The sequence below is a fragment of the Mustela nigripes genome, chromosome 16 (assembly GCF_022355385.1).
Source record: "Mustela nigripes isolate SB6536 chromosome 16, MUSNIG.SB6536, whole genome shotgun sequence".
Taxonomy (NCBI): Eukaryota; Metazoa; Chordata; class Mammalia; order Carnivora; family Mustelidae; genus Mustela; species Mustela nigripes.
This window is the reverse complement of record NC_081572.1, coordinates 18,127,811-18,155,385: the sequence shown is the minus strand read 5'-3', so window position 1 is coordinate 18,155,385 and position 27,575 is coordinate 18,127,811. Positions and strand designations below refer to the sequence as shown.

General features: G+C 38.1%; 1 protein-coding gene across 4 annotated transcripts in view; it reads right to left on the bottom strand.

Moving 5' to 3' along the window:
* The window catches only part of GPATCH8 (G-patch domain containing 8), a 113,037-nt gene that overhangs the window by 49,655 nt on the left and 35,807 nt on the right, over positions 1-27,575 (bottom strand). For 3 of the 4 annotated variants that reach the window (XM_059380992.1, XM_059380993.1, XM_059380995.1), the window contains 2 exons: positions 3,039-3,106; positions 2,296-2,382 (listed from right to left, as the gene is read on the bottom strand). In XM_059380992.1, the coding sequence (XP_059236975.1) occupies positions 2,296-2,382; positions 3,039-3,106 (155 nt within the window). Of the gene's footprint in view, positions 1-2,295; positions 2,383-3,038; positions 3,107-5,160; positions 5,206-27,575 lie in introns of all 4 variants that reach the window. The other variant, XM_059380994.1, reaches the window with a different exon arrangement.

The following is a 27,575-nucleotide window of genomic DNA, read 5'->3' as shown; positions in this document are numbered from 1 at the left end:
TATTTGGGCTTTATGGAAAGACTTTTTACCATAGATTCAATTTATATAATAGTTTTCTTTTCTCTTTTTAAAGTATACTCTAGCAAGTTCAATTTCTTAGGAATTTGTCCATTTAAACCTAATTTTTGTATTTGGCGGCATGAGGTTAATCGGAAGATTTTTATTTTTTAGTGCTGCCTACTATACCTACAATGTTATCTTCTCACTGCTGACACTAGTTTTCTAAGTTCTTTTCTTCCTTAATATCACCAGAAGTACCTAACTTTTGGCTTTGTTTTTTGTTTCATTTCTGTTAACCTTAATTATCTTTTATTACTTCTTTTCTTTTGCATTCTTTGATTTACTTTGCTATTCTTTTCCTAACTTCCTGAGAAAAATGTTTACTTCATTTTCTTTCTCTAAATAGCATTCAAGGCTATATATTTGCTAACACATATGATACTGCTTTAGGTTATCCTACAAGTTTTGATACATAGTATTTGTATCTTTCAGTCCAAAATATTTTCCAATTAGCATTGTGATTTCTTCTTTCACTTACTGGAAACTAAAATAATTTTCTCATAATTTACAGGGGATTTTTCTATCTTTAATTTAAAAAACTGACTGCTGGGGTGCCTGGGTGGCCGAGTCGTTAAGAGTCTGAACCTCAAGTCATGATCCCAGGGTCCTGGGATTAAGCCCCGCATCTGGCTCCCTGCTCAGCCAGAAGCCTATTTCTCCCTCTCTCGTTTCCCATGCTTGTGTTCCCTCTCTCGAGGTCTCTCTGTCAAATAAATAAATAAAATATTTAAAAATAAATAAATTTTTAAAAACTGCTTTGTGGCTTGATTTCAGTTCTTTGAGATTTGCTGATACTTTATGACATGGGTTATTATGGTAGAAAATTTTGTTTAAATTAATGTTCCACATATTTTCAAAATTTCTGATTTTCAGGCACCTGGGTGGCTCAACTGGTTAAGTAAGCAACTGCCTCTGGCTCAGATCATGATCCTGGCGCCCCAGAACTGAGTCCCACATTGGGCTCCCAGCTCAGGGGGGAGTCTGCTTCTCCCTCTGACCCTCTCCCCTCTCGTGCTCTCTCTCACTCTTTCTCAAATAAATAAATAAAATCTTAAAAAAAAAAAAAGTTTTCTGATTTTCAAAGTGATTGGGTTCACAATTCTATATAATCAGCAGGTGAAATCTGTTAATGTGTTAGTCAAATCTTCCAACAAAAGTCTTTGCTGAATGTCTCTTCCATTTTTTAAATCAATTACTGAAAGACATATATTAAAATCTCCCACTATTGTGATAGATGTAACATTTCTCCATATAGTTCTGTCAGTTTTTATATTAGTTATTTTTTTACAGTAGAACAGATTTTTAAAAATAAATCCCTCTTCCATCTTCCCACTTTAAGGTTCATGATGAAAATCAGTTTCTACATGATAATCTTAACTAAGCCTATTTGATACCTTCAAATTTACCTATTTTATAGTAGAGACTGGGCCTAGTACATCTTGAAAGGCATGTTCCTGGTCAGTCTATTTGAAAGCTAACTTATAACATGGTCTAAAACTACAATTTAAACTAATCCCTTAAAAAGGAAAATAGTGATGTTCTCTCTCTCTCTCTTTTTTTTTTTTTTTTTTAAGATTTTGTTTGTTTATCTGACAGAGATCACAAGTAGGCAGAGAGGCAGCCAGAGAGAGAGAGAGGAGGAAGCAGGCTTGATCCCAGAACCCTGGGATCATGACCAGAGCCGAAGGCAGAGGCTTTAATCCACTGAGCCACCCAGGCGCCCCCCTCTCTCTATTTTTCTTAAAAAGAGAGAGAGAGCAAAGAGGAAAGGGAGAGGAAGAAAATTTTGAGGAAGCTCCATGCCCAATGCAGAGCCCAACATAGGGCTCAATCTTATGATCTGAGCCAAAATCAAGAGTTGGCTGCTTAACTGAGTCACCGAGGTGCCCCTCAGTTTGTTACTCTTAAAATACCCCACCCACTGAAAACAAAAGCCCTGTCAATAGGTTCAAGTTCCCAAAGGACTCTTAAATAACAATTTTTATTGCTACTACTCCTTACTATGTACAGGCACTGTGTTTCCAAAGACGAATGCGATCATTCCAACAGACTTATGAAGCATTAGCTCTCCAGTTTTTACAACAGCAATACAGGAAACTAACAGAAACCTGAGGCCTACTAATAATCATCACTGAAGGTTAAACAAATCCTGTCATAAATAGAGATTCCTTTCACCAAAATGAGTATCACTTTCAGTGTGAGCACCCAACACCAAAGAATGGCTTCATTCAGTACCTTGTACTTCTGTCTTAATTCTTCTGTGTCTTCTTTCTCTACTTCTAGGACACGGCGCCGTTCGGTAGCATCTTCAGCATAATCGAGCTTAACAAAAATAAATATAATTAGTCAAAATTCCTAAAGTACCCCAACTAGCTATTAAAAAATTATTTACACAACTACAGTATTACATGAAATTAAAAACTTTGTATTATACTCAGCTACCTCTTACTTCATTCTCACCCCACAGAGAAAAATGTGTGCAAAATAGCTAATTAATCCTATCATGGTGGTAGTTCCGAACAGGCACATTTTTTTTTTTTATTGATAACAGACTTTACTTCAATGTTCAATGCCGAAGAATTAGGAGTAAATAAAGAAAATATTTTAGGCAATGAAAAGAAGGTATCACAGCTGACAGCTGTACACAGGCGCAAGGCTTCTACCACAGCAAATATTTTCAGAGTTGAACAACAATGCCTAATGAAATAAGCACCAGGATCTGGGTTTTAAGTCTGATCTTGCCTTGTGGCATAACCCTGGGCAAAACATTCAACTTCCTTAGGGGCATTGTCTGTCACCTACCTGCCTCAAAGCCAGCACTAAATGAGAATGTAAAATATATTTTTTAATTTCCTAAGAAAAATATTAAAACTATATTCTATCTGATAAGTGTATTTTTGTACTGGCATCTGAATTTGAATTAATACCAATTTTAAGTACACCGTTTAAAAAAAAATTAGCTAACAAGATCAATTTACCTCCATTTCCATGCGACCCATGCCCATGACATCATACTTGACAACAATCGGAATGGGATCTGTTCTCCCTGTAACAGGAACACATAATCAAGGTAAGAGGCAAAGCTAAGCCAACAGTTCACTTTATACATTGGGTTTGGGTGGTTAGAGATCTTGCCTTGGAGTGCAGAGACCAGAAAGCTACAGTGAACCAAACACAAGCCATTCTCACAGCTTACAACCAAACCTACCTCTCCCAGTTTAAGCCCAACTAACCACCTTAGCTAACATTCCAGTTGGGGAAAATTCCAGATTACTATGACAAAATTAAATAAGCAATGCAAAGCACTTCTAAGCAATGGCACCAGGAGATTTAAAATCAAAAACTTTAGAAACTGCTTTTTAAAATGATCCCCAAATAACTTTCCATCAAGAATCACTCTTACTGTTCACGGACACCCTCCCATACACACTTTTAAAACTAGTAATAAATCTCAACTGATATGGTTAAATTTAAAAAAATGCACGGTTTCAAACATGATACAGGAAAACTCTGTAATTGCAATTCAGCATGTCTAATTTTTTTTGTTTTCAAAATTAACTGGGGCTGTGACAACATTTAAATTAAAAGCAATGGTTAGTTGCCCTTAGGAACAAAAACTCATTTTACTTTTAAAACTGGTGCTCTGAGGTCTCATTTTCCAGAGCAGATTTAACACTGGCTGCGGCAATCAGTAAGCTGTGAAAAGGACTAGTTGCGAAGAAAATTGACTTTAAACTAATCAATCTATGCTGGAGATTTTTAAAAATGTATATTTAATCCACTCATAACCAGCCAAACAAAGCAAAATGGGGCAGACAAGCACTTTACTACCACAGCTGTTTTACATCACAACTTGCGCTGTTTATTGTGATGTAAGCCCACTGAAAAGAGGACTGACTTACCTTATCCGTTGTACACCTTTAGTGAAAAAACACAATGTTTACTTCCCTCATCATTTCACTCAGGCTGGTGTAAACAATTGTTTTTTTTTTAAGGGTTTTTTTTTTGTGTGTGTGTTTTTGTTGTTGTTGTTATACACACATATGTATTATACCTTTGGGCTAAAAAGTTGAGTTTTATCAGGCTAAATCTTAGGTATTACCAAAACCAATTAAAAATAAATAAATGTCATATTCATGACTAGGCTTGGTCCTGGAGAAAAAAGAAAAAACTGTTTTCAAAGTGATTGGCAACCACTTATATCCAGTTGCTCCATATGTGTTTAATTTTTGTCTTTAAAACATAATGAAAAACAAATTCGGAAGTTTACTTATCACCAATATCCCATTACAGTTTTCAAACAATAAATAAGGAGATAATTAAGAATAATTATCACAGTGGAAGTTTAAGTTAATAAAGATCTTTTCATGCCAGGAAAAAAAAAGGAAAAAAGTTCTAAAATACAGCCTTCTTTTAGAAACTATCAAAGACTGCCAGTTAAACAAAATGAAGATGTATACTACCTTATGCCCAATGGTATAATAAATAAGCAGTGACTGCAATCTTTAGCAAAAGGACCAAATTAAAGACAGGTTATAAAAATGACTTCCTAGGTGTAATATCACTTTCATAACGTCTCAATCAGGGATTTACTGGTAAAATACACAAATGTTCCAATGAAAGAATTGAAAAGAAATGTCAAAGGAATTTACTTTTTTTTGGCTTTGGTTTCTTTTTGGTCTGTCAGAATTTGTTTTGCAAGAATCAACGTTTTGGTATAAATTCATTACCTCTGTAAACCCCTGTTCATAAACTCTGCATTAGTACTTTTGCCTTCTAAGGCAGTCAAAGTTTGTTTTAATTTATTTATAAATTGCAGTAGCAAGTGCTAGTGCCCATTACATTGTGGGAAAATCAAGTTTTTGACAGTATTAGAATTTAATGTTTTAACTGATTTTTTTGGCAGTTCTACAACAAACAGATACAACCCTTCTTAACAGTACCCTTTAATGAACAAGGATCAGACAAGTTGCATAAGGAAAGGAAAGGAAAATGAAAAAGACCAAGCAGAAGGATGAAGGCTACAACAGAGAAAGTAAGCCTAACATATTGGTGCACTGATGACAAAAGGAGTAATTCAGTCTGAAAATAAAAAATTACCACTGCTAAGTTTACCATCACCACAACAAGTCCAGGATCATAATGCTGTAAAAAAGAAACACCATTTGTTAGGCAGAAACCATTAGGGTAGGAAACAGGCCTTCTAGCAGGCAGATGGGAAGGGGTAAAGTAACAACTGGTTTGTCCCTCCCCCAATTTCAGCTGAAGAAGAGGAAGGACACTTAGTGCTAGATCAGTTGTTTTCACACTGGTTGGCCCAGGATGTGGGATTTTTGCACTGCTACTTGAGAACATGTACAACCTCCTCTTTAACAACTCGGTGGGGGTGGGGGTGGGGGGCTTGAAAGCAAGAGAACTAGCTCTAGCTTCCAATTTCTAATTTAACTATTCATTCTGGTAAATCAGTATTCAGGGCCCCAAATGGGACTTCTCCTTAAAGAAATAACATCAAAGACAGATCAACTGGACAGTGATCATTTCCTTCACTAAAAGAACTCTAAGAGGATTTGTGGATTGGGAAGGGAGTCATCAAGACAATTTCTAAAAAAATATATAAGTAAAAGGTCTGGAAAATAACCTTTAACACTAAGTGCTTAGAAAACTAATGTATATTTGAGTTCTGTTGTGAACTCAAACTGTTATGAATGAATAAAACCCCTGAAGTAGCTTTCCTTTGTTTCCTTTTAATGAAGTCTTCCAGGGCTTGCCAACATCTTTCTTTCTGCATACAACAAAGCCAAGCTTTGAAGGAGACCCGGAACTCCAGAGAAAGTGGCATCAAAATGGCTGTCCCACTTATAATTAGTCCACTCAGAGGTAACTCATCACAGAAAACAAAGAGTCTGGCTTTAAAAATAATCTGAAGGTACTATAATAACATTTTGGTGACAGAGGGGGAACTATACTTATTGCGGTAAGCACCGAGTACTGTACAGAACTGCTGAATCATGTTGTTCCCCTAAAAGTAGTATATAACACTGTATGCTAATCATACTTCAATTTATATAAAACATATAGGGGTGCCTGGCTGGCTTAGTTGGCGGAGCACACAACTCTTGATCTCTGGGTTGTGAATTCAAGCCCAACCCTGGGCACAGAGCTTACTTATAAAATATATATATGATGACAACAACAACAACAACAACAAAACCCAAACAAAAAACAATCTGAAGATGACATTATTGTCTGGGCCAAGCAGTAATTTCTTTCCATTATTAAAGAGGTTCCAGACAAAGAATAAAATCCTAGTGGGAAAAGACAGAGAACAATATGTAATACAGAAAGAGACTGCAGGTTAAAAACAAAAACCTCTCAAGTTACTCATTTGTGATTAATGATAAATCCTATCATAAAGAACACCACTGCGGAAAACCTGAATAACAATTTACAGTAATCACTTTTCAAAAAGTAGATAGGAACCAAATGTTTGCTAGTATGATATTCTCTAGAAAACTCAACTTTTTTTTGAAAAATAAATTGAACTGGGGTGCCTGGCTGGCTCAGTTGGTAGAGCATGTGACTCCTGATCTCAAGGTGGTAAGTTTGAGCCCCATGTTGGGTACAGAAGTTATTTAAAAATAAAATCTTTTAAAAAATAAAAATTAAGGGACGCCTGGGTGGCTCAGTTGGTTAAGCCGCTGCCTTCGGCTCAGGTCATGATCCCGGGCTCCTGGGATCGAGTCCCGCATCAGGCTCCTTGGTCGGCAGGGAGACTGCTTCTCTCTCTGCGTCTGCCTGCCTCTCTGCCTGCTTGTGTGTTCTCTCTCTCTCTCTCTCTGGCAAATAAATAAAAATCTTTTAAAAAATTAAAATTAAAACTAAAAAAATAAATAAAGGGGTGCCTGTTAAAAGAAAGAAAGAAAGAAAGAAAGAAAGAAAGAAAGAGGGTGCCTGGGTGGCTCAGCAGGCTAAGCACCAGCCTCTTGATCCCAATTCAGGTCCTGACCTCAGGGTCATGAGTTCAAGTTGGCCTCCATGCTGGGTGTGCAGCCTACTTAAAAAAGTTAAAAATTAGGGACGCCTGGATGGCTCAGTTAGTTAAGCTTCTGGGTCATGATCCTAGGGTCCTGGGATCGAGCCCCATGTCCAGCTCTCTGCTCAGTGGGAAGCCTGCTTCTCCCTTTCCTTCTGCCTGCTGCTTTGCCTGCTTGTGCTGTCTCTATCAAATAAATAAATAAAATCTTTTAAAAAAATTAAAAATTTAAAAAAATTTTAAAGGGCCACCTGGGTGGCTTAGTGGGTTGGGTGGGTCATGAGCCCCACATTAGGCTCCCTGCCCAGTGGGAAGTCTGCTTCTCTGTTCCTCTCCCTGCTTGTACTCTCTCACTTGCTCTCCCTTTCCAAAAATTAAATTAAATTAAAAATTTAAAAATAAAAACACACAAAAGCCAATTAAAAATAATAAAATAAAATAAAATGAACTAAATCCAGGTTCCCTAATTGTTTCCTTTAAAGGAGGAAAATATTTCTTAAAATCCATAAAATTAAGAACATTTTGTTGTTTATTTCACTCCAAAAGACACAACTTCCAAGAGAACAGTACACACTTTCCTTAGAAGAAATTGTCCTCCTCAGCCAAAGATTAATAAATACTAGGACTGTGATCTAGATAACTGGAGGAGGGGAGGAAAAAAAAAAAGAAAACACACCAGACCTAGAACAGGCCAATACTGATGTATTCATGTGATGGAAAAACAAAACAAAACAAAACACTGGTGTTCTTATTTTCTAAATCAAAACCTTAAATATATATACAAATATTGAATCATTATGTACTATACCTGAAACTAATACTCTGTATGACAATTATAACTCAGCAAAAAAATTACAGTAAATTTTTTACTGCAGTAATTTAAATATTTATTTTATTTGAGAGAGAGAGAGTGAATGAGCATGAGCGGGAAAGGGGGTGGGTGTGGGGACAGGCAGGATTAGAGGGATAAGGAGGCTCCCCACTTAGCAGGGAGCCCGACGCTGGGCTCCATTGGAGGACCCCTGGTTCATAACCTGAACTAAAGGCAGATGTTTAACCAACTGAGCCACCCAGGTGACCACCCCACCAAAATATTTTTCTAAAGAGAAGGAAAAAACTTCACATGTTTCATTAACCAACCCAAATTGTACTTGGTATATTTTAAAAGGTAGTTTTACTTCTACTTATACGACGAAAGTAAGACATGTTTGTATATAAATATGCATCTCTTGGGGCGCCTGGGTGGCTCAGTGGGTTAAAGCCTCTGCCTTAGGCTCAGGTCATGATCCCGGGGTCCTAGGATCGAGGCCTGCATCAGGCTCTCTGCTCGGTGGACAGCCTGCTGCCTCCTCTCTCTCTCCCTGCCTCTCTGCCTACTTGTGATCTCTGTCAAATAAATAAATAAAATCTTAAAAAAAAAAAAAAAATGCAGGGGCGCCTGAGTGGCTCAGGGGGTTAAGCCTCTGCCTTCGGCTCGGGTCATGATCTCAGAGTCCTGGGATGGAGCCCCACATCGGGCTCTCTGCTCGGTGGGGAGCCTGCTTCCCCTCCCCCCCGCCGCCTGCCTCTCTGCTTACTTGTGATCTCTATCAAATAAACAAAATCTTTTTTAAAAAAAATGCATCTCTTGCAAATATGTGAAGCTACTACTATGACTTATCATAACTGAAGAGAAAATAAGGCCAAATATAAAAATTCACTGACTATAGCCACCTTGTTTCTGAGAAAATCCCCATGAATCGGTTTTGATTTGAAAATAGAGATGGACTAATCTAAGAAACTGGCCCAAAGAATTGGACTGAAGAGAATACTTTTTCGAGAAATACTATTTTTAGAGACAAACTCCAGGAACAGAATAACTGAGAAGGAAATATTTTTTAAAAACCATAATTTGGTAATCAGCGACACTTCAAAAGCATATGATTTCCCCACAGAAGCAGATTAGAAATGAAGCTTCCAAAATAATTAAAAGACTGGTTGGACAGTCAATAGATATATAAGAACACCTCAATTTCTTTCTGCTGTCTTTCCCCTTACTAAGATTGAGTCAAGAAATATTCATTACAAATATTTACTGAACTGCTACTACATTGTTGGAAGGCACTGGGCATATGGCAGTGATCAACACAAAGTTCTAAACCCCCATTAATTACCAATAATTAAACAAAATAATCTTACCTACTTATATTTCTGGCATGGGGGTGGGACAAAACATTTATAGAGCCAGTGCATATACCTGAGAATACTTAAAAATATCTGATGTTCTCTTACGGTGTCGAAAATAGTTTTAAAAGACTGATCATAATAAAGCAGAAATAAATATAAAAGCCATCAAAGTCACAATATCCACTTCAAAAAGTGGCCACTAAACTAATTAAGTCCAAGAGCCTGTCCTGGCATCTTTAAATCTGTTTCTTACTTTTAGAAACTCAAATACATGTACGAAATATTCTCTGATTTGCAAAACTATTCAAAATAGGACTCTTAGTAGCCTACATTAATGCATCGAATATAATTTCATTTATTGAAACAGTGATTACACACAACTCGCACAAACAGAGTGAAAAATGGTACATCTATTTCCAAGCCAAAGTGTCACTTTGGAAAATTTCTCCTGAAAATAAGTCTTCAGTACCATGAAAACAATGATTACTTTCAGCATCATTTAAGTACTTTTTCTTAGTAACTATAATATGATAAATGCTACCTCCCTGAAACACTAACTAGAAACATCAAGAACATTAACTATTCCCAACAGAGATACTAAGGGTTATTTATTTATTTTTTTTTTTTTTTAGATTTTATTCCCTTATTTGAGAGAGAATGAGAGAGAGAGAAATCAGGAGCAGGGGGAAAGGGAGAAGCAGGCTCCCCTTTGAGTAGGGGGCCAGACAAGTGGCTCGATCCCAGGACGCCGCTCATGATCTGAGCCGAAGCCATATGGTTAACTGACTAAGCCACTCAGGCACCACCACCGCCCCCACGCCCTGAGATCCTACGGTTTCAAAAAAAAAAAGAAAAAAAGAAAAAAAAGACTTCCTACTCAACAGAATTCAAATTCTCCAGTACAGAACTAACTACATTCTTGCCATAGCCAGTTTAGTGATCTATACAACAACCTATATAATTTGATTTTCAAATACAAATGTTTTCTAAGGGCACAGAAATTTGACTATGACCTAAAGAATTCCCATCCTCCATCTTACCAGGTATCAGATCTGGCTTCCTAAGATAAAAAATAGTTCAATTTTAATCACATAGCCCAATATTGCTGAACAAGGACAGAGAAAAGGCAAAAAAGCATTACCAATGAATATGTTATGGAATCAGAATGTTAAATCTGAAAAGGATTCAGGGAATTCAAGGGATGATATGAGATACTCAAGCCCTTAGAAGAGAATAATAAAGGGAGTGCATGAGGTGCTTTTAATTAAAAAGTAAATAAATAAATTACCTAAAGAAATATACTTTTACTCCAAGTAAGATTGTTTTAGCTAAAATTATACCAACTCATTGAAGGCTATCTCATACTAACCATAATATAAAGATCAATTTATTTTTTAAATGGGAAAACCAATTTAATAAATACAATTTCGGGGGGCACCTGGGTGCTTCAGTCAGTTTAGCATCAGACTCCTGATTTTGGCTCAGGCTGTGATCTCAGGGTCGTGAGATCAAGCCCCACATCAGGCTCCATGTTAGGCAGGAGCCTGCTTGGGGTTCTCTCTCTCCATGTGCCCCTTCACCTCCCCTGCCGAGCAGGTACACATATTCTCTCTCTCTGAAAACAAAACCAAACCAAACCATGCATACATACAATTTCAGGTTAAAATAACAAAACAAAAACAAAAACAAAACAAAAAAACATGGGGCTCAATGGGTACGAGAAAAAGAGTATTAGGTCCTTAGTTTTAAAAAAATGTTGGGGGGCGCCTGGGTGGCTCAGTGGGTTAAAGCCTCTGCCTTCGGCTCAGGTCATGATCCCAGGGTCCTGGGATTGAGCCCCACATCAGGCTCTCTGCTCAGCAGGGAGCCTGCTTCCTCCTCCCTCTCTCTCTGCCTGCCTCTCTGCCTACTTGTGATCTCTATCTGTCAAATAAAATCTTTAAAAAATTAAAAATTAAAAAAAAATGTTGGGTATCACTTCTGTGCACTGAGTTTCACTTATGCTTGTATCCCGAGTAATTGACACAATATCTGGGATACAGTCATGTTCAATTAAAAAGCATTTGTTTACTCAAAAGAATGAACATGTTCATAGCGGGTCTAGAACTTATTCAGGTCTATGTATTTGGTCATCATAGTGCCCTCTGCTTCATGCCATGAAACTGTGGTAATTTAAGTGTCTTGTACATCAAGTAATTATTTCATCAAATAGAACACAGGACTATATATATTACCTAGGCCTTCATATCTCAAAAAATTTGTACGTTATCATAAAAAAATATTTGAATTTTGCATTACTTAGAGACTTGTTCAATTGGTTTTATCTACTGTCATTCATTAGCAATCAAGAAGAAGGCATTAGGGGCACCTGGGTGGCTCAGTGGGTTAAAACCTCTGCCTTCGGCTCAGGTCATGATCCCAGTACCCTGGGATCCACGTCGGGCTCCACGTCGGGCTCTCTGCTTTGCAGGGAGCCTGCTTCCTCCTCTCACTCTCTCTGCCTGACTCTCTGCCTACTTGTGATCTTTGTCTGTCAAATAAATAAATAAAATCTTAAAAAAAAAAAAGAAAGCATTACATGTTTAAGGAGTTAGACTTAAGGCTTGCTTCAATATTTTTTAAGCTTGCTTGCTTGCTTATTTATTTATTCTTTCCTTCATTTATGTCATCTCTACACCCAACACGGGGCTCAAATTCATTCACTTGTTCATTTATTCATTCCTTCATGTAATCTCTACACCTAACATGGGGCTCAAATTCACAACCCTGAGATCAATATTCTGACTGCACCTGTCAGGCACGCTGGCTCACTTCAATTCTTAGCAAGTGGAAAATATCTGAGTAGACAGTATCTGGAGGAGTTATGTAGACAGTAGCCAGTCCTATGGCATACAACAATCCAACACCTTCTTAGAGCTGTATTCTCTTACTATTGGTTGAGTTTCCTATAACTACCTTGAGAATTTTTTTACTATTCCAGGATCCCTCAAAAATCCAAAAAAGACTTTCCAGCTTCATTTAAACTGTTCCTCCTTTACTTTCAACATTACCTTGAGAATTTTTTTACTATTCCAGGATCCCTCAAAAATCCAAAAAAGACTTTCCAGCTTCATTTAAACTGTTCCTCCTTTACTTTCAACATTAACCCTCTCCCCAGTTCAACTTTAAATATTTGTTTTCCTGTATTTTTCTAGGAACTCCCTAAAAAGGCTGGGTTACAAAATTGCAGTTCTTCAATAAGAAACTATTTCTAAACCACGGTGTCACCTTTGACAGCCAGAGCCTGTGTCTCAGCAGGCTCCCCTGCAAAATGGATATTATCCTCACTTTCAGGTTTGGTATGCAGATTGAGAGGTAACAAATAGAAGATGCTTTGGAAACTATAACTCACTATGTAGGATGTTGAACTCTAAACCAATTATCTCCTTAAGGCTCCAGAAATTTTTTAAAAATTAAAAAAAAAATTTTTAAAGGAAAGAAAATTTTAAAAAATCAATTTGCTTTTTCATTTCCAAATTTTTAAAGAAGATTCTATTTATTTTTTTGATGAAAAGAGACACAGTGAGAGAAGGAACAGAAGCCGAGGAGTGGGAAAGGATGAAGCAGGCGTCCGCTGAGAAGAGAGCCCTACTCAGGGTTTGATCCTAGGACTCTGGGATGACGACCTGAGCCAAAGGCAGACCCCTAACGATTGAGCCATCCAGGTGCCCCTCCAAATTTGGTATTTTTAAAATAAAATGAATGATACTCTAAAATAGAAGCCGTGACAAATTATAATGTTTTACATGCAGTTTGGTGATAATGAAACAACTCTATCTGCAGATGGCAGAAAGTTATTATCCAGGATCAATAACCAAAGAATCATCTAAAAATATTTCCCATATACCATTCCATTAACAAAATGAGACTGAGTATGAAAAGTGATGTTAACATAAATATTAAATCCAAGCCAAAAGAATGAACCTGAAGAAGGATAATTTTAGGGTTATCTAGGTGGCTCAGTGAGTTGAGTGTCTGCTTTCAGCCCAGGTCATGATCCCAAAGTCCTGGATGGAGCCCTGAGCCAGGCCCCCTACTCAGTGAGGAAGCTGCTTCTCTCTCTCCCTCTGCCCTTTTCCCCTGCTCATGCTCTCATGTACTCTAAAATAAATAAAAATTTTAAAAAACAAAACTAAATTTTAGCAAAACCTTCTCCAAATTAAATATATAGTTCAAATCACCTAAGAAAATATATTTAATTAAAATAAAATCGAGAAAATTAAACATTTTGTCAGGATGTTTACTATTTGACTATTACTGCCACCTGGAAGAAAACAGCAGCTATGTATGTGTACTGGAGAGCAAGATTCTAATCCACTGTGTATCAAATTAGTAATACATGAAGTCCACACGGAATATACAAATAAATTCAGAATGTCAAGTAGATTGAAACTGAAAAATCCCTGATTTCCTTTGTAGTCTCTACTAAGAGTCCAGAGATCCTAGGTCATCCCTAGAATTTCTCTTTTTTTCTTTCTATTTTTTTTTTAACAATTGTAAAAATTTATGATTCCATACAGTTTTGAAAGCAATTTTGTCTCTTCTTAGTTCCTATTTATCAAATACTGATTCAGTAATGAATTTTTATATTTTCAATTATTTCTACCTGATTGGACGATTTTACTTACAAGGAATCATGATCACTATATACTCTATATTGCTCATTTTAAAAGTTTCTTGGAGGGGCACCTGAGTGGCGCAGCCCATTAGGGGTCAGACTCTTGGTTTCTGGTAGATCATGATCTCAGTGTCTTGAGATCAAGCCCCCAGTCAGGTTCCATTCTTAGCGCCAAGTTGGCTTGAGACTCACTCTCTTCTACCTCTAACCTCTCCTCCTGTCTGTCTAAAATAAATAAATCTTGAAAAAAAAAAAAAAACTTTCTTGGACACTTTCCTGCCCAAGTTAGAAACCCAGTTTCTACATAAACCAGTTTCATTTTAATAATGCAATTTAAATGGGCGCCTGGGTGGCTCAGTGTGTTGAGCCGCTGCCTTCGGCTCAGGTCATGATCTCAGGGTCCTGGAATCGAGTCCCGCATCGGGCTCTCTGCTCAGCAGGGAGCCTGCTTCCCTTCCTCTCTCTCTGCCTGCCTCTCTGCCTACTTGTGATCTCTGTCAAATAAATAAATAAATCTTTAAAAAAAAATGCAATTTTTAAAAAATCATGTGAATTAACCGAGTGCAAGAAATCCATAATATGGTAGAGGAAACAATATAAATCAGGCTAAGGATAAGACTATTAAGAAAAATAAACAGCATTACACTAATTCAGACCCAAAATCACTAATAAAAGAAAAAGAGTAAAAGAACCAACTGTCTAACCTACTTGCTATAGTGAAGGTAGTTTTCTGAGAAGCCTATTTTATTCACATGGCCCAGAGCAAAATTCTTTGGGGGAGCTTGTTCACAATGTAATCTCCTGGGGCACCTGGGTGACTCAGTTGGTTAAGTATCTGATTCTTGATCTTAACTAAGATCTTGATTTCACAGTTTTATGTTCAAGCCCTGTGTTGGTTCCACGCTGGGTGTGAGGCCTACTTAAAAAAATAAATACAAAATGAAAAAAAACAAAAAATAAAATGTAATTTTCTGAACCCTACTCCAGACCCAATGAGTTGTGCTGGTTGGGAACCTACATTTTTAACAAGCACCCAAGTGATTCTGCCGCTCATTAGAGTTTGAAACCATTAAGTTTAATGGAAAAAGTACTGGAGTAGAGGTCAAAAGATTTGTGCATTTACAAACACAGCTCTTAGCCTTAGCAGCTGACCATGGATAAAGTTTCCCACCTACTAAGTGGCATTATCTCACACCTTACATACTGAGGAGGAAAATGAGATTGAATACAGGTATAAAACTTATATACCATCATGTTCAATTCCCTAGACCTCCAAATCTTTAAAATATGGTATACTGAGGGTATAGCAAGGAAACACTGCTTACTAGTCACAGAGCTCAAATTCAAACCCATGTCAAATTTCAAAAGCAATCATAACTGGTAACCTAAAGTGAGTCAAATTTAGGTCTTCCATATGTTTTGTTTATCCCAAATTATTTAAAACTTTGAGCCAATATTTATCAAACAGGGAATTCACCCCCACCCACAAAAAAGGAAGATAGATCTAGACTTCTGGTTCCTTTTAAAAAATTCAGAAGTTCTGGGGTGCCTGGATGGGTCAGTCAATTGAGCTTCTGACTCCTGATTTGTTTTTTTAAATATTTTATTTATTTATTTGATAGAGATCACAAGTAGGCAAAAAGGCAGGCAGAGAGGGAAAGAGGAGGAAGCAGGCTCGCCGCTGAGCAGAGAGCCTGATGCGGGGCTCGATCCCAGGACCCGGAGATCATGACCTGAGCTGAACGCAGAGGCCTTAACCCACTGAGCCACCCAGGTGCCCCTGACTCCTGATTTTGGCTTGAGTTGTGATCTCTGCAATTAAGCCTCATGTGGGGGGGGGGGGCTCTGCCGTCTGTGGGGAGTCTGCTTGAGATCCTCTTTCTCCCCTGCCCAACATGTGTGCGCACTCTCTCAATCGCTATAACAAATAAACCTTTTTTCAAAAAGGCACCTGGGTGGCTCAGAAGGTATGCCTGCCTTCAGCTCAGGTTATAATCCCAGGGTCCTAGGATCAAGCCCGACATTGGGTTCCCTGCTGTGCATGAGGCCTGCTTTTCCCTCTTCCTCTGCAGTGTTCTCACTCTCAAATAAATAAAATCTTTAAGAAACCTTAAAGTGCCAGCAGAGACAAATATAAAGTATGAGAAATAAAAAGGGATCAGGTGCCTGGGTGACTCAGTCGTTAAAGCAGTTGCCTTCGGCTCAGGTCATGATTCCAGGGTGCTGGGATGCAGTCCACAGAAGTAGGCTCCCAGCTCAGCGGAGAGCCTACTTCTCCCTCTGCCTGTTCCTTCCCCTACTTGTGCTCTCTCTCTGTGTCAAATAAATAAATAAAATCTTTTTTAAAAAGGGGGGGGGATTAGAATATAAGACAGAAGTTACAGTATTTCCCCCTGCTGGACACCGATTACCAAGCACCCCTAAAAACATGGCCAAAGTTCTTACCACTCGATCTAGCCTTAAGTTTCTACTGACTATACACAAATTTATGTTAATCATGAATAATATATATAACCACTTTAAAAGCCTTAAAAAAAAATCACATTCACGGCTATCTTCAATTTTTTTGGCCAGAATAACTATCGTTATCTCAATTCTGTAATACTTGCATTTCTCACCACCATCGTTATCTTTCCAGAGCAGAGAAAGATAAACGAATGCAAACTTTAGGTACACTACAACATATTGATTAAAAGCATAGTTTTGGTACAAGTATTCTATCACTTATTTGCTATAAGGTCTCGGGCAAAAGCACTGCTCATAATGTCAATTTCCTCACCTAAAAAACAGGAATAATATCTATGTGAAAAAAGATTTAAATCAGATAATCCATTCGCAAGCACTCACTGGACACTTAATAAATGCTAGTGGCTATTATAAAGGATTAACACTAAAGCCAGCGAACAAGAGCTTGCCAGTCAGACATATGCATGAAGTAACTATACACTATGCTTCTTGGTTCATTTATCAACCTTCACATCTTCATATCTTTGTCTTCTTTTCCATTTCCATTGCCACCACTCTATTCTAAGTCCTCATCAACTCATACCCGGACAACTTTCTAAACAGTCTTCCACTCATCTTCAGACATACTTCGATCATACTAGCATTTAACTTCTACCACAGATGTCCTGGCTGGTGTACTGGAAAGAACAAGAGATCACAAATCAGAGAATCTGGGGCGAGGTTTCAGCACTATGACAAAGACATTCTGAAACCATAAACCTAACATTTCTCCATCTGTAAAATGAATTTTATTTTATTATTATTTTTAAATTATTTATTTATTTGACAGAGATCACAAGTGGGCAGAGAGGCAGGCAGATAATGGCGGTGGGGAAGCAGGCTCCCGGCTAAGCAAAGAGCCGGATGCAGGGCTAAATCCCAGGGCTCTGGGCTCATGACCTGAGCCAAAGGCAGAGGCTTAACCCACTGAGCCACCCAGGCGCCCCCTAGTGTGTGAGTCCTGGTATAAATCTGACTTGATTTCTTCTGGATGGCTACCCAGTTGTCCCAGCATCATACAACGGCCCATCTAATCATCGGTTTCAGATACCACTTGTATCATATAAAAAAGTCCTTGTATACATTTAGATCTATTTCTAGATCTTTTGTTTTCTTAAGATTTTTTTTTAAAGATTTTATTTATTTATTTGACAGAGAGAGATCACAAGTAGGCAGAGAGGCAGGCAGAGAGAGAGAGAGGAGGAAGCAAGCAGGCTCCCTGCTGAGCAGAGAGCCCGATGCAGGACTCGATCCCAGGACCCCGAGATCATGACTTGAGCCGAAGGCAGTGGCTTATCCCACTGAGCCACCCAGGCGCCCTTAAGATCTTTTTTTTTTTTTAACGATTTTAATTTATTTATTTGACACAGCAAGGGAGGAAACACAAGCAGGGGGAGTGGGGAAGAAGCAGGCTCCCCATTGAGCAGAGAGCCCAACGCAGGGCTCAATGTAGGGCTCGATTCCAGGACCCTGAGATCACGACCTGAGGCTTAACCCACTGAGTCACCCAGGTGTCCCTGTAAAATGAATTTTAGATAAAATTATCTTTAACATCTTTTTGCTATGAAAGTCTCTCCTCTGAACAAAAACTTACAAAATAAAGCATTAAACTGGAGCAGTATTAAAGCCTTCTGCATTCAGTGTGGGTAGTTAAAAGCAGTTTTGAAATGTAGAAGAAAAAAAAAAGGTTTACATTCTGATACCCTTGTTTACTGGCCGCTTATTCTTGAGCAGCTTACTAGGTTTCTCTAAGTCTCAGTTTCTTCTGCAAAATGAGAGTAACAGCAATTATCTCATAGACTTGCTGTAAGAACTAAATATTTGTTAAGTGCTTAGCACATAGTCAACAGTCAGTAAGTTATCTGATTTGTGCCTATTCAAACCAATTTCCCATAACTGCCTTCTACTTATGGTTTCCAAGCTGCTCTTGGAGACCTAGAACTCTGCTTCAACCAAAAAAACTGTGTCATCCACCAACTCCCACCCCACCTTTCATATATTAAGGTTCAACCTAAAAAAAAATATTTGGAGAGGTTCTTCTAAAAATAGTATGATGGGGCGCCTGGGTGGCTCAGTGGGTTAAGCCGCTGCCTTCGGCTCAGGTCATGATCTCAGGGTCCTGGGATCAAGCCCCGCATCGGGCTCTCTGCTCAGCAGGGAGCCTGCTTCCCTCTCTCTCTCTCTGCCTGCCTCTCCATCTACTTGTGATTTCTCTCTGTAAAATAAATAAATAAAATCTTTAAAAAAATATGAAAGGTATACGGGGGATGAGGTAACTGGTGATGGGCACTAAGGAAGGCACGTGATATAATGAGCAATGGTGTTAAAATGCAACAGATGAGTAACTGAACTCTACCTCTGAAACTAATGATACACTTACTACATGTTAATTAGCTACATTTAAATAAAATAAATTATAAAGAAAAGAAAAATAAATAAAAACAGTATGAAAGTTCTATGGGCATTCCCTACTCCAGCCAGCCATGGAGTAACCACCTTGTATACATCAGTATCTCCTGTCTTTGGTAATATTCACTCCTCCCTCCTCAAGACTTCATTGTGTCATTCCTCATTCTGAGGACTTATACCATTTACTCTAAGAATCCTCCCCCTTAACTCCTAAAATGAATAGCAAACTCGATGAGTAAGGGCAGTATCTTATAATACTATGTATACTCTTTATTATGGTCTCTTGAATGAAGTAAATATTCAATAAATGTGCAAATAACTCCATGTAATTCTTCACCAATGTCTCCTTCAAAGTAATCTACAATGATAACATCCAATCTGCTTCTGTAACTAGTTCACTCTTTTCTTGGTTAAAAAAGCGGGCTGTGGGGGGTGGCGCTGGCTGGCTCAGTCAGAAGAACACACGACTCTTGGTCTCAGGGTTGTGAGTTTAAGCACAGGTTAGGTGTAGAGATTACTTAACAAAATCTTTTAAAAAGATATATAAATATAATAAAAGTTTACCTAGATTCACTTAAAAAAAAAGGGTACTGGAATGATAAAATAGCTTTCTGTATTTAACTGTTCCAAATTTTCATTTTAAAAACTTGCCACTTCTTTTCTAGTTATTTTGCCACAAACTTAACACATATTTAATGTCTTCTGATGTATCTTTTAAATGTGACGATCTCTATACATAGAAACAAGTAGTCCTATACGTCTATCCTCCCCCAACTACTCTTATTTCCAGTTACCAGCTTTTTCTGAGAAAAGGTATACATATAGGAACATTGATTTCAAAGTCATGCTTATACTTGAATGGCAGAGACTCAGTACCTATGACCTTTCCAAAACTGTTCCTTCATTTATGAAATGATTATACTAATAATATTTCATTAAGTGGAACATACAAAACATTTAGATTCTAAATCAATGTTTGGCACATAATATGTACCAAGCATAATTTCCTTTTCCCAAAGCAAAATAAATTTCAAAGGGAAACTAATATAAAATGACAACAACTTAGATTTTACAAAGACTCTACCCACAAAATTTATCTATGTCATTATACTATTAAAGCTTATGGATGCCTGGCTGGCTCAGGAGAGCAGAGCATACAACTCCTGATCTTAAGGTTGTGAGTTTCAGCCCTACACGGAGTACAGAGATTGCTTAAAAATAAAATTTAAAAAAAAAAAAAAAGGAAAACTTATTTTTCTCATCCAAAGAATGATTTTTCTTAGAAAGTTAGTGAAGATCAACAATCTAGTTTAACAAAAAGGTCTATTTTTTTCTTTTTCTTTTTTTTGTTTTTTATGGGAGGGCGTGGGAGGGTGGAGAATCTTGAGCAGGCTCCATGCCCAGCCCAGAGCCCAATGCTGGGTTTGATCTCATAGCCCTGAGATAATGACCTGAGCTGAAATCAAGAGTCAGTGCTTAACTAAATGATCCACTCAGGCACCCCAAATCTAAAATGTAATACTATGTATTTCTATTCTGTGCTATTGAATCCAAGTCTAGTTTTCCTTCAGTCATAAAATGTAGTAAGAACACTGTTATTACTAATACAGACCCTACCCACCTATATTCACCATTTATTTGTTAACTGAAAATAGAACAGGGATGGGGGGGGGACATATACACGAAAACAAACAACACACCCTACTTTACAACTCTGCTCTAATTTTGCCTACTCTTTTTCAAAACAATTCTCTCTATATACATATGTTTAAAGTAAGCTCCATGCCCAGAGTATAGCCCCAACATGGAGCTTGAACTCACGACCCTGAGATCAAGACCTGAGCTGAGATCAAGGGTTAGATACTTAACTAACTGAGCTACCTAGGTGCCCCAACGTTTGTATTTCTAAATAGCAATGTAAGTAGGGGTGCCTGGGTGGCTTAGTCAGTTAAGCATCTGCCTTTGGCTTGGGTCATGATCCCAGGGTCCTGGGATGGAGTCCCACGTGGGGCTCTCTGCTTAGTGGGGAGTCTGCTTCTCCTCTCCCTCTGTCTGCTTCTCAGCCTGCTTGTGCTCTTTCATTCTCTGTCAAATAAATTTAAAAAAAATCTTAAAATAAATGAACAGCAATATAAGTGTATCAGTTTTAAAAGGATACAATAAAAAGCAACTCAGTTTCCCTCAGAGTGTGCATTTACAAGGATTTTTCTCTGCACAGTCAAGAAAATACAAACATAAATATATAGGTATACCTCATAGGATGTACCTGTTGAAGGTTTCGTACTGGAATGCTTCAGTTCATGGCTCTCAACACGATATATTCAGCCAAAGATTTTATATAGTAAAATATTTACATTTCATTCTCAAAAATCTAATTTGGCATTTTTAAGAAAAAGGTATGTGAGTAATCTAGAACTACATTTCACATACACCAGAATTTTGGAAAAGCTTAAGTGTCAACAAAAGGGACAGACATGTTACTATACAACCATATTAATTACTTGGCAATAAAGAAGAAATGTTTAAGCCCTTTATATCCTAGCAATTAAAAATTTTTTATATTTATATATTTTTTGGTATTTATTTTTTAATAATATTTTTATATATTTATTTGTCAAAGAGAGCACACGCAGGAGGAACAGCAGGCAGAGGGAGAAGCAGGCAGGATTCAATCTCAGGACTCTGGGATCATGACCTGAGCCAAAGGCAGATGCTTAACCAACTGAGCTGCTTAACCGAATGAGCTACCCAGGTACCCCCCTGGCAACTTTTTTTTTAATTCACAAATAGAGAGCTGTATTTTGAAAACTGTCTGGGGTTTTGGGAGTTAACAAATAACTCATTTTAAATAACGGTGAACAGGTACCTAAATAAGGTCTTCACACAGGTAGGTGGTCTGATTCTGGGGAACAATTTTAAGCTGGAGATATATATAAATGTGTGTGTGTGTGTGTGTGTGTGTGTGTGTGTGTGTATCTATGTATGTAGTTACCAAAAATGATAGTTTAATATATACCACACATTGTTCTGTACATTGTTTTCTACTTAATGTACCTTGGAAATTGTTCTACATATACCAAATACTAAGCTACTTCCATCCCTTTAAAGCAGCATGGTTTCCCTTTATACAATTTTAGTACTCTATTTCTTCAAATCCAAAATGCCATTAACCACAAACACAATATTTTATATGCCTGAAAGAAATTTAACAGCTGCCAATTATAACTATAATTCCATTAATAAGATGCAATTAATTTTACCTTTATTAAAATATGAAAAAAAAGTCTTGGAATCAATGATATGTGGTGGACTGTTTCCAATCTTTCATGATCACAAAACAACATGACATAATAACCTTGATGAAACATTATTTTGTGCATTTCAAAGAGTAAGTGAAGAACAGAAAATCAGGATTGCTGACCTCTAGAATACACGCATTTTATTTTAAAAGATTTATATATTTGAGGGGGTGAGGAATAGAGGGAGACAGAGAACCCCAAGCAGACTTCCCGCTGAGGGTGGAGCCCAACACAGGCCTGGATCTCATGACCCGAGTTGAAATCAAGAGCCAGACATCCAACTGACTGAGCCACCCAGGTGCCTCAGGATACATGTGTTTTAATCTTTAAGTAATTCAGATTGTTCTCTGCAGTGGTTTACCAATTTATTCTTACTGACTATGATATAAATCCCTGTTTTCCCAAATTATGACCAGGGAAATTTTTTTTTAACCTTTCCAATGCAAAAGTGGAAAATTGTATCTTGTGGTTATTAAAATGCATATTTCTCTTATGAAAAGAACAGAGTATTTTCATACACTTAAAGATCATTTGCGAGGCACCTAGGTGGCTCAGTTGTTGAAGTGTGCCTTCGGCTTGGGTCATGATCCCAGGGTTCTAGGATCGAGCCCCACCTTGGGCTCACTGCTCTGTGGGGAGACTGCTTCTCCCTCTCCCACTCTCCCTGCTTGTGTTCCCTCTTTCAAGGTGTCTCTCTTTGTCAAATGAATAAATAAAATCTTTAAAAAAAAAAAAAAAAGATCATTTGCATTACTCTTCTACAAACAACATTTATATCATCTCTTTAGGCTGTAAGTCTTTCATGCAACAGATAAATACATGAAGGAAACTTGTCCTTTGTCTATAATGAGATATTGCAAATATTTTCCCCATTTGTTGTTTGTTTTTTCTTTTGTTTTATTTACAATGAAATATAGTAAAATGTATCCTTTTTTAATGGCTTCTGGGTTTGGGGTTAAACTTAAAAAGAAGAGGTCTAGGGGTACCTGGGTGGCTCAGTGGGCTAAAGCCTCTGCCTTCGGCTCAGGTCATGATCCCAGGGTCCTGGGATCGAGCCCCACATCGGGCTCTCTGCTCAGCAGGGAGCCTGCTTCCTCCTCTCTCTCTCTGCTTGCCTCTCTGCCTACTTGTGATGCCTGTCTGTCAAATAAATAAATAAAATCTTAAAAAAAAAAAAAAAAAAGAAAGAAAGAAAGAAAAGAAAAGAAGAGGTCTACATCCATACCAACTTGAACATGTCCAATCTTATATAAAATTAAAAATGTTCTCATTCTAAGACAACTGTCACATGAGCTCTCTGACATGAGGAATTTGAGAGATAGGGCAGGGGGTTATGGCGGTAGGGAGGGAAAAAATGAAACAAGATGGGATCAGGAGGGAGACAAACCATAAGAGACTCAACTCAAAAAACAAACTGAAGGTTGTTGGAGGGTGGGGAGGGGAGGAATAGAGTGGCTGGGTTATGGACACTGGGGAGGGTATGTGCTATGGTGAGTGCTGTGAATTGTTTAAGACTTATGATTCACAAACCAGTACCCCTGAGGCAAATAATACCTTATATGTTAATTTTTAAAAAATCCTTATTCCAACATTATTAAGTAAGCTCTATGCCCAACGTGGGGCTTGAAATCATGACCTCAAGATCAAGAGTCGCATGTGCTACCAACTGAGCCAACCAGGTGCTCCTTCAACATTATTTTTATTTGTTTTTTCAAGATTTTATTTATTTTATTTGTCAGAGAGACAGACAGAGAGAGATAGAGAGACAGCACAAGCAGGGAGAGTGGCAGGCAGAGTGAGAAGCAGACTCCCCACTGAGCAAGGAGCCTGATGCAGGACTCGACACCAGGATCTTAGGATCATGACCCACGCCAAAGGCAGCCACTAAACCAAATAAGCCACCCAGGCATGGCTCCAACATTATTTTTAAAATAGTAATTACTGGGGTGCCTATGTGGCTCAGTCGGTTAAATGTCTGTCTTCTGCTTGCGTCATGATCCCAGGGTCCTAGGATGGAGTCCCACATGGGGCTCCCAGCTCAGTGGGGAGTCTGTTTCTCCCTCTCCCTCTGCCCCTCCCTCTCTACTTGTGCTTTCTCTCAAATAAATTCTTTAAAAGTAAATAAAGTAAAATAAAATAATTATCCCAGTGCACACCCTAAAAATCTTATTATTTTTTTTAACATTTAAATATTTTATCCATCTTGAATATATGTCAGGGTAAGGCAGCACAGTGAAGATCCAACTTTTTTTTTTCTGGGTGGCTCACCAGTTTTCCCAATGCCACTGTTAAGTGATTAGGGCTCTTCTTAGATTGTGCAAATTAGGCTCAGAAGTGGCAATAACTAATGATCTCAGAATTAGTGAAAGAGACACCAAAATAAGGGGTTCAGAGAGCCTAAAATGCACAGGGCACTAAAAATACAGATCTGGGAGTCAATTATCTAGCACATACTGAGGACATTAGAGCTACTATACTGTAAATTCTGGGAAATACAGACTAGCAAGATTTTTTAAGATTTTATTTATTTATTTGATAAAGTGAGTATGGGCATGGGGAGCAGCAGAGGGAGAGTGAGAAGCAGGCTCCCTGTTGAACAGGGGGCCCCATGTGGGGCTAAATTCCAGGACCCTGGGATCATGACCTGAGCCGAAGGCAGACACTTAACCAACTGAGCCTCCCAGGTGCCCCTCTATTTTTTTTTTTAATTATATTTAGGTTTCTGATTAAGACCTAAAGATGGGGGGCACCTGGCTGGCTCAGTCAGTGAGTGTATGACTCTTGATCTCAGGTTGTGAGTTCAAGCCCCACAACAGGTGTACAGATTACTTAGAGTCGGTAAGAAAAAGGACCTACAGATGGATTATCTCCAGTTCAATTCAAACATCTAAATCTATACAGCAAGGGTGTTAACAGCAATCAGCATCTACGTAGCATTTTATAGTTTTAATAAAGCGAATTCATAATTTATATTAATTTACTTCACCCCATAACTGAATAAATGAGCAAAGATTTTATTGGACTGAAATTTACTGGACTTAAAAAATAGCTCCATGATGATAACTTGTCCCTTTACTTAAAATATGAGGCAGAGAGCCAAACTCAAACCTAGATCTTGTATTTCGAAATGCTGCTCACACTGCTTTCACATCCTACACCAAGTACTTTTACACAAAACTAGACAAGATGCCCTACACTCAATGAACTTGGAGTGATTTGTCAATTACATATTCAGACTGATCACGTACTTAATTCTAAACATGAAACAAGTACATAAAAGTATAAAACTCAAGAAACCTTCAAAACCTACAATAGTTTAAAAGAGCAAGACTTGGGGATCAGGAACAATTTCTTACCTACTCTGTCCCTGGCTTATGCTATTTATAGCCAGTATAGCTAGAATGCATTATTATCTCAGTAATTATGTGTTGGTTGTCTATTACTGATTGAACCTTCTAGACAGGGTGAGCTATGAAACAATATCAGACCTCATTTATTTTTCCCAGGGGCTGATCTTTTGCTTGTGATTTAAAAACAAAAAACAAAAAAACCCCAAATCATCAAAAAGCACCTAGACAATGTAACAAAGGGAGTTTAGATACCCCACGTCTGAGCTACACCTACTGATTACACATTTCACAGCAAAATAAAGATTTGAGCTGCATTCCATTCCATTTTTTTAAAGACTTTTATTTATTTGACAGAGAGAGAGATCACAAGTAGGCAGAGATACCATTTATCTTGCATCATACTAACTTTTTTTTTAACGGCCTCGAGAAAATCTTTTTGTGATAGATTTTCTTTGAGAAAATTAATCTTGCTTCTGCCTGGCCTTAAGGTTTTTTTTAAAAAGATTTTATTTATTTATTTGACAGAGATCTCAAGTAGGTAGAGAGGCAGGCAGAGAGAGAGAGAGAGAAGCAGGCTCCCCACTGAGCAGAGAGCCTGATGCGGGGCTCGATCCCAGGACCCTGAGATCATGACCTGAGCTGAAGGCAGATGCTTAACCCACTGAGCCACCCAGGCACCCCTCCATTCCATTTTAAACCTTCCAGAAGGTTATAAAACAATTTCAAGAAACAAATCTAGTCCAACTGCCACAAAATACAACTATCATTCATTCATTGTTGCTTTATTCCAAATTAAATACATCCTCTGCCTCTACAATAAGCAACTGTCCATAAGAAATTTTTTCTCTGTGGTGTTCCCTTCAGACACCTTGTCAACGTATCTTTTCTGCAAGTCTTTTTTTTAAATACTAGCAATCACTTATCTGCCACACACAATAAAAGTTCTTTTTTTTAAAACTTCTGAAATATCTTGGGGTGCCTGCATGACTCAGTGGCTTGAAGCCTCTGCCTTCGGCTCAGGTCATGATCCCAGAGTCCTGGGATGGAGCCCCGCATTGGGCTCTTCGCTCAGTGGGGAGCCTGCTTCCCTCCCCCCCTCTCTCTGCCTGCCTCTTTGCCTACTTGTGATCTCTCTGTCAAATAAATAAATAAAATCTTAAAGAAAAAAAAAAAAAACTTCTGAAATATCTTAATACTAAGGGAGAGAAAAAGTGGTAAGAATAAAGGAAATTTGAGTACAAAAATAAACCCAATTTATAAAGTACAAAACTCTACCCTGCCACAGATAATCTCATTCCAGAGTCAGCATACTCTATTCCCCAATCTATCCAGTGACAAGATGTTTGCACCATAACCTCCAAGGATGACACTCTTTGTAAAAACCTTGGATGGATAATAATTTTTTTTTGAAGATTATTTATTTGAGAGAGAGAGAGAAAAGGAGAGGGGTGGAGGGGCAGGGGAAGAGGGAGAAGCAGACTCCCCGCTGAGCCGGGAACCAGACTAGGGTTCCATCCTAGGACCATGACATCATAACCCAAGCCAAGGGCAGACACTTAACCAACTGAGTGAGCCACCCAGGCACCCCTGGTAGAAATAATTTTTAAATGTTAACAAAATATCCTGAAGAGATCAGGTTTAAATTTTAGTTGATGGCTATTTTTTTTTTAATTTTATTTATTTGACAGAGAGAGAGATCAGAAGTAGAGAGGCAGGCAGAGAGAGAGGGAGAAACGGGCTCCCCGCTGAGCAGAGAGCCCAATGGGGGGCTTAATCCCAGGACTCTGAGATCATGACCTGAGCTGAAGGCAGAGGCTTAACCCACTGAGCCACCCAGGCGCCCTGTGGATGGCTATGTTAAAGATGTTAGAGCCCTAAAATCAAATAAAAAGGAGAACTGACAATTTAAAAAGCGATGAGCCCAGAAATTACATGCTATGAAATACTAAAAAGGCATTATCATTTTCACTAGATCGACTAGATAACCATTTTTCTTCAATGGTTATCTGTAGTAAAGGTTTGGTACAATGAAAAAAAATCTGTCATGTTACATGCCATAAATGTGGCCACATTCTAGGTTAGATCATGTGGTTATT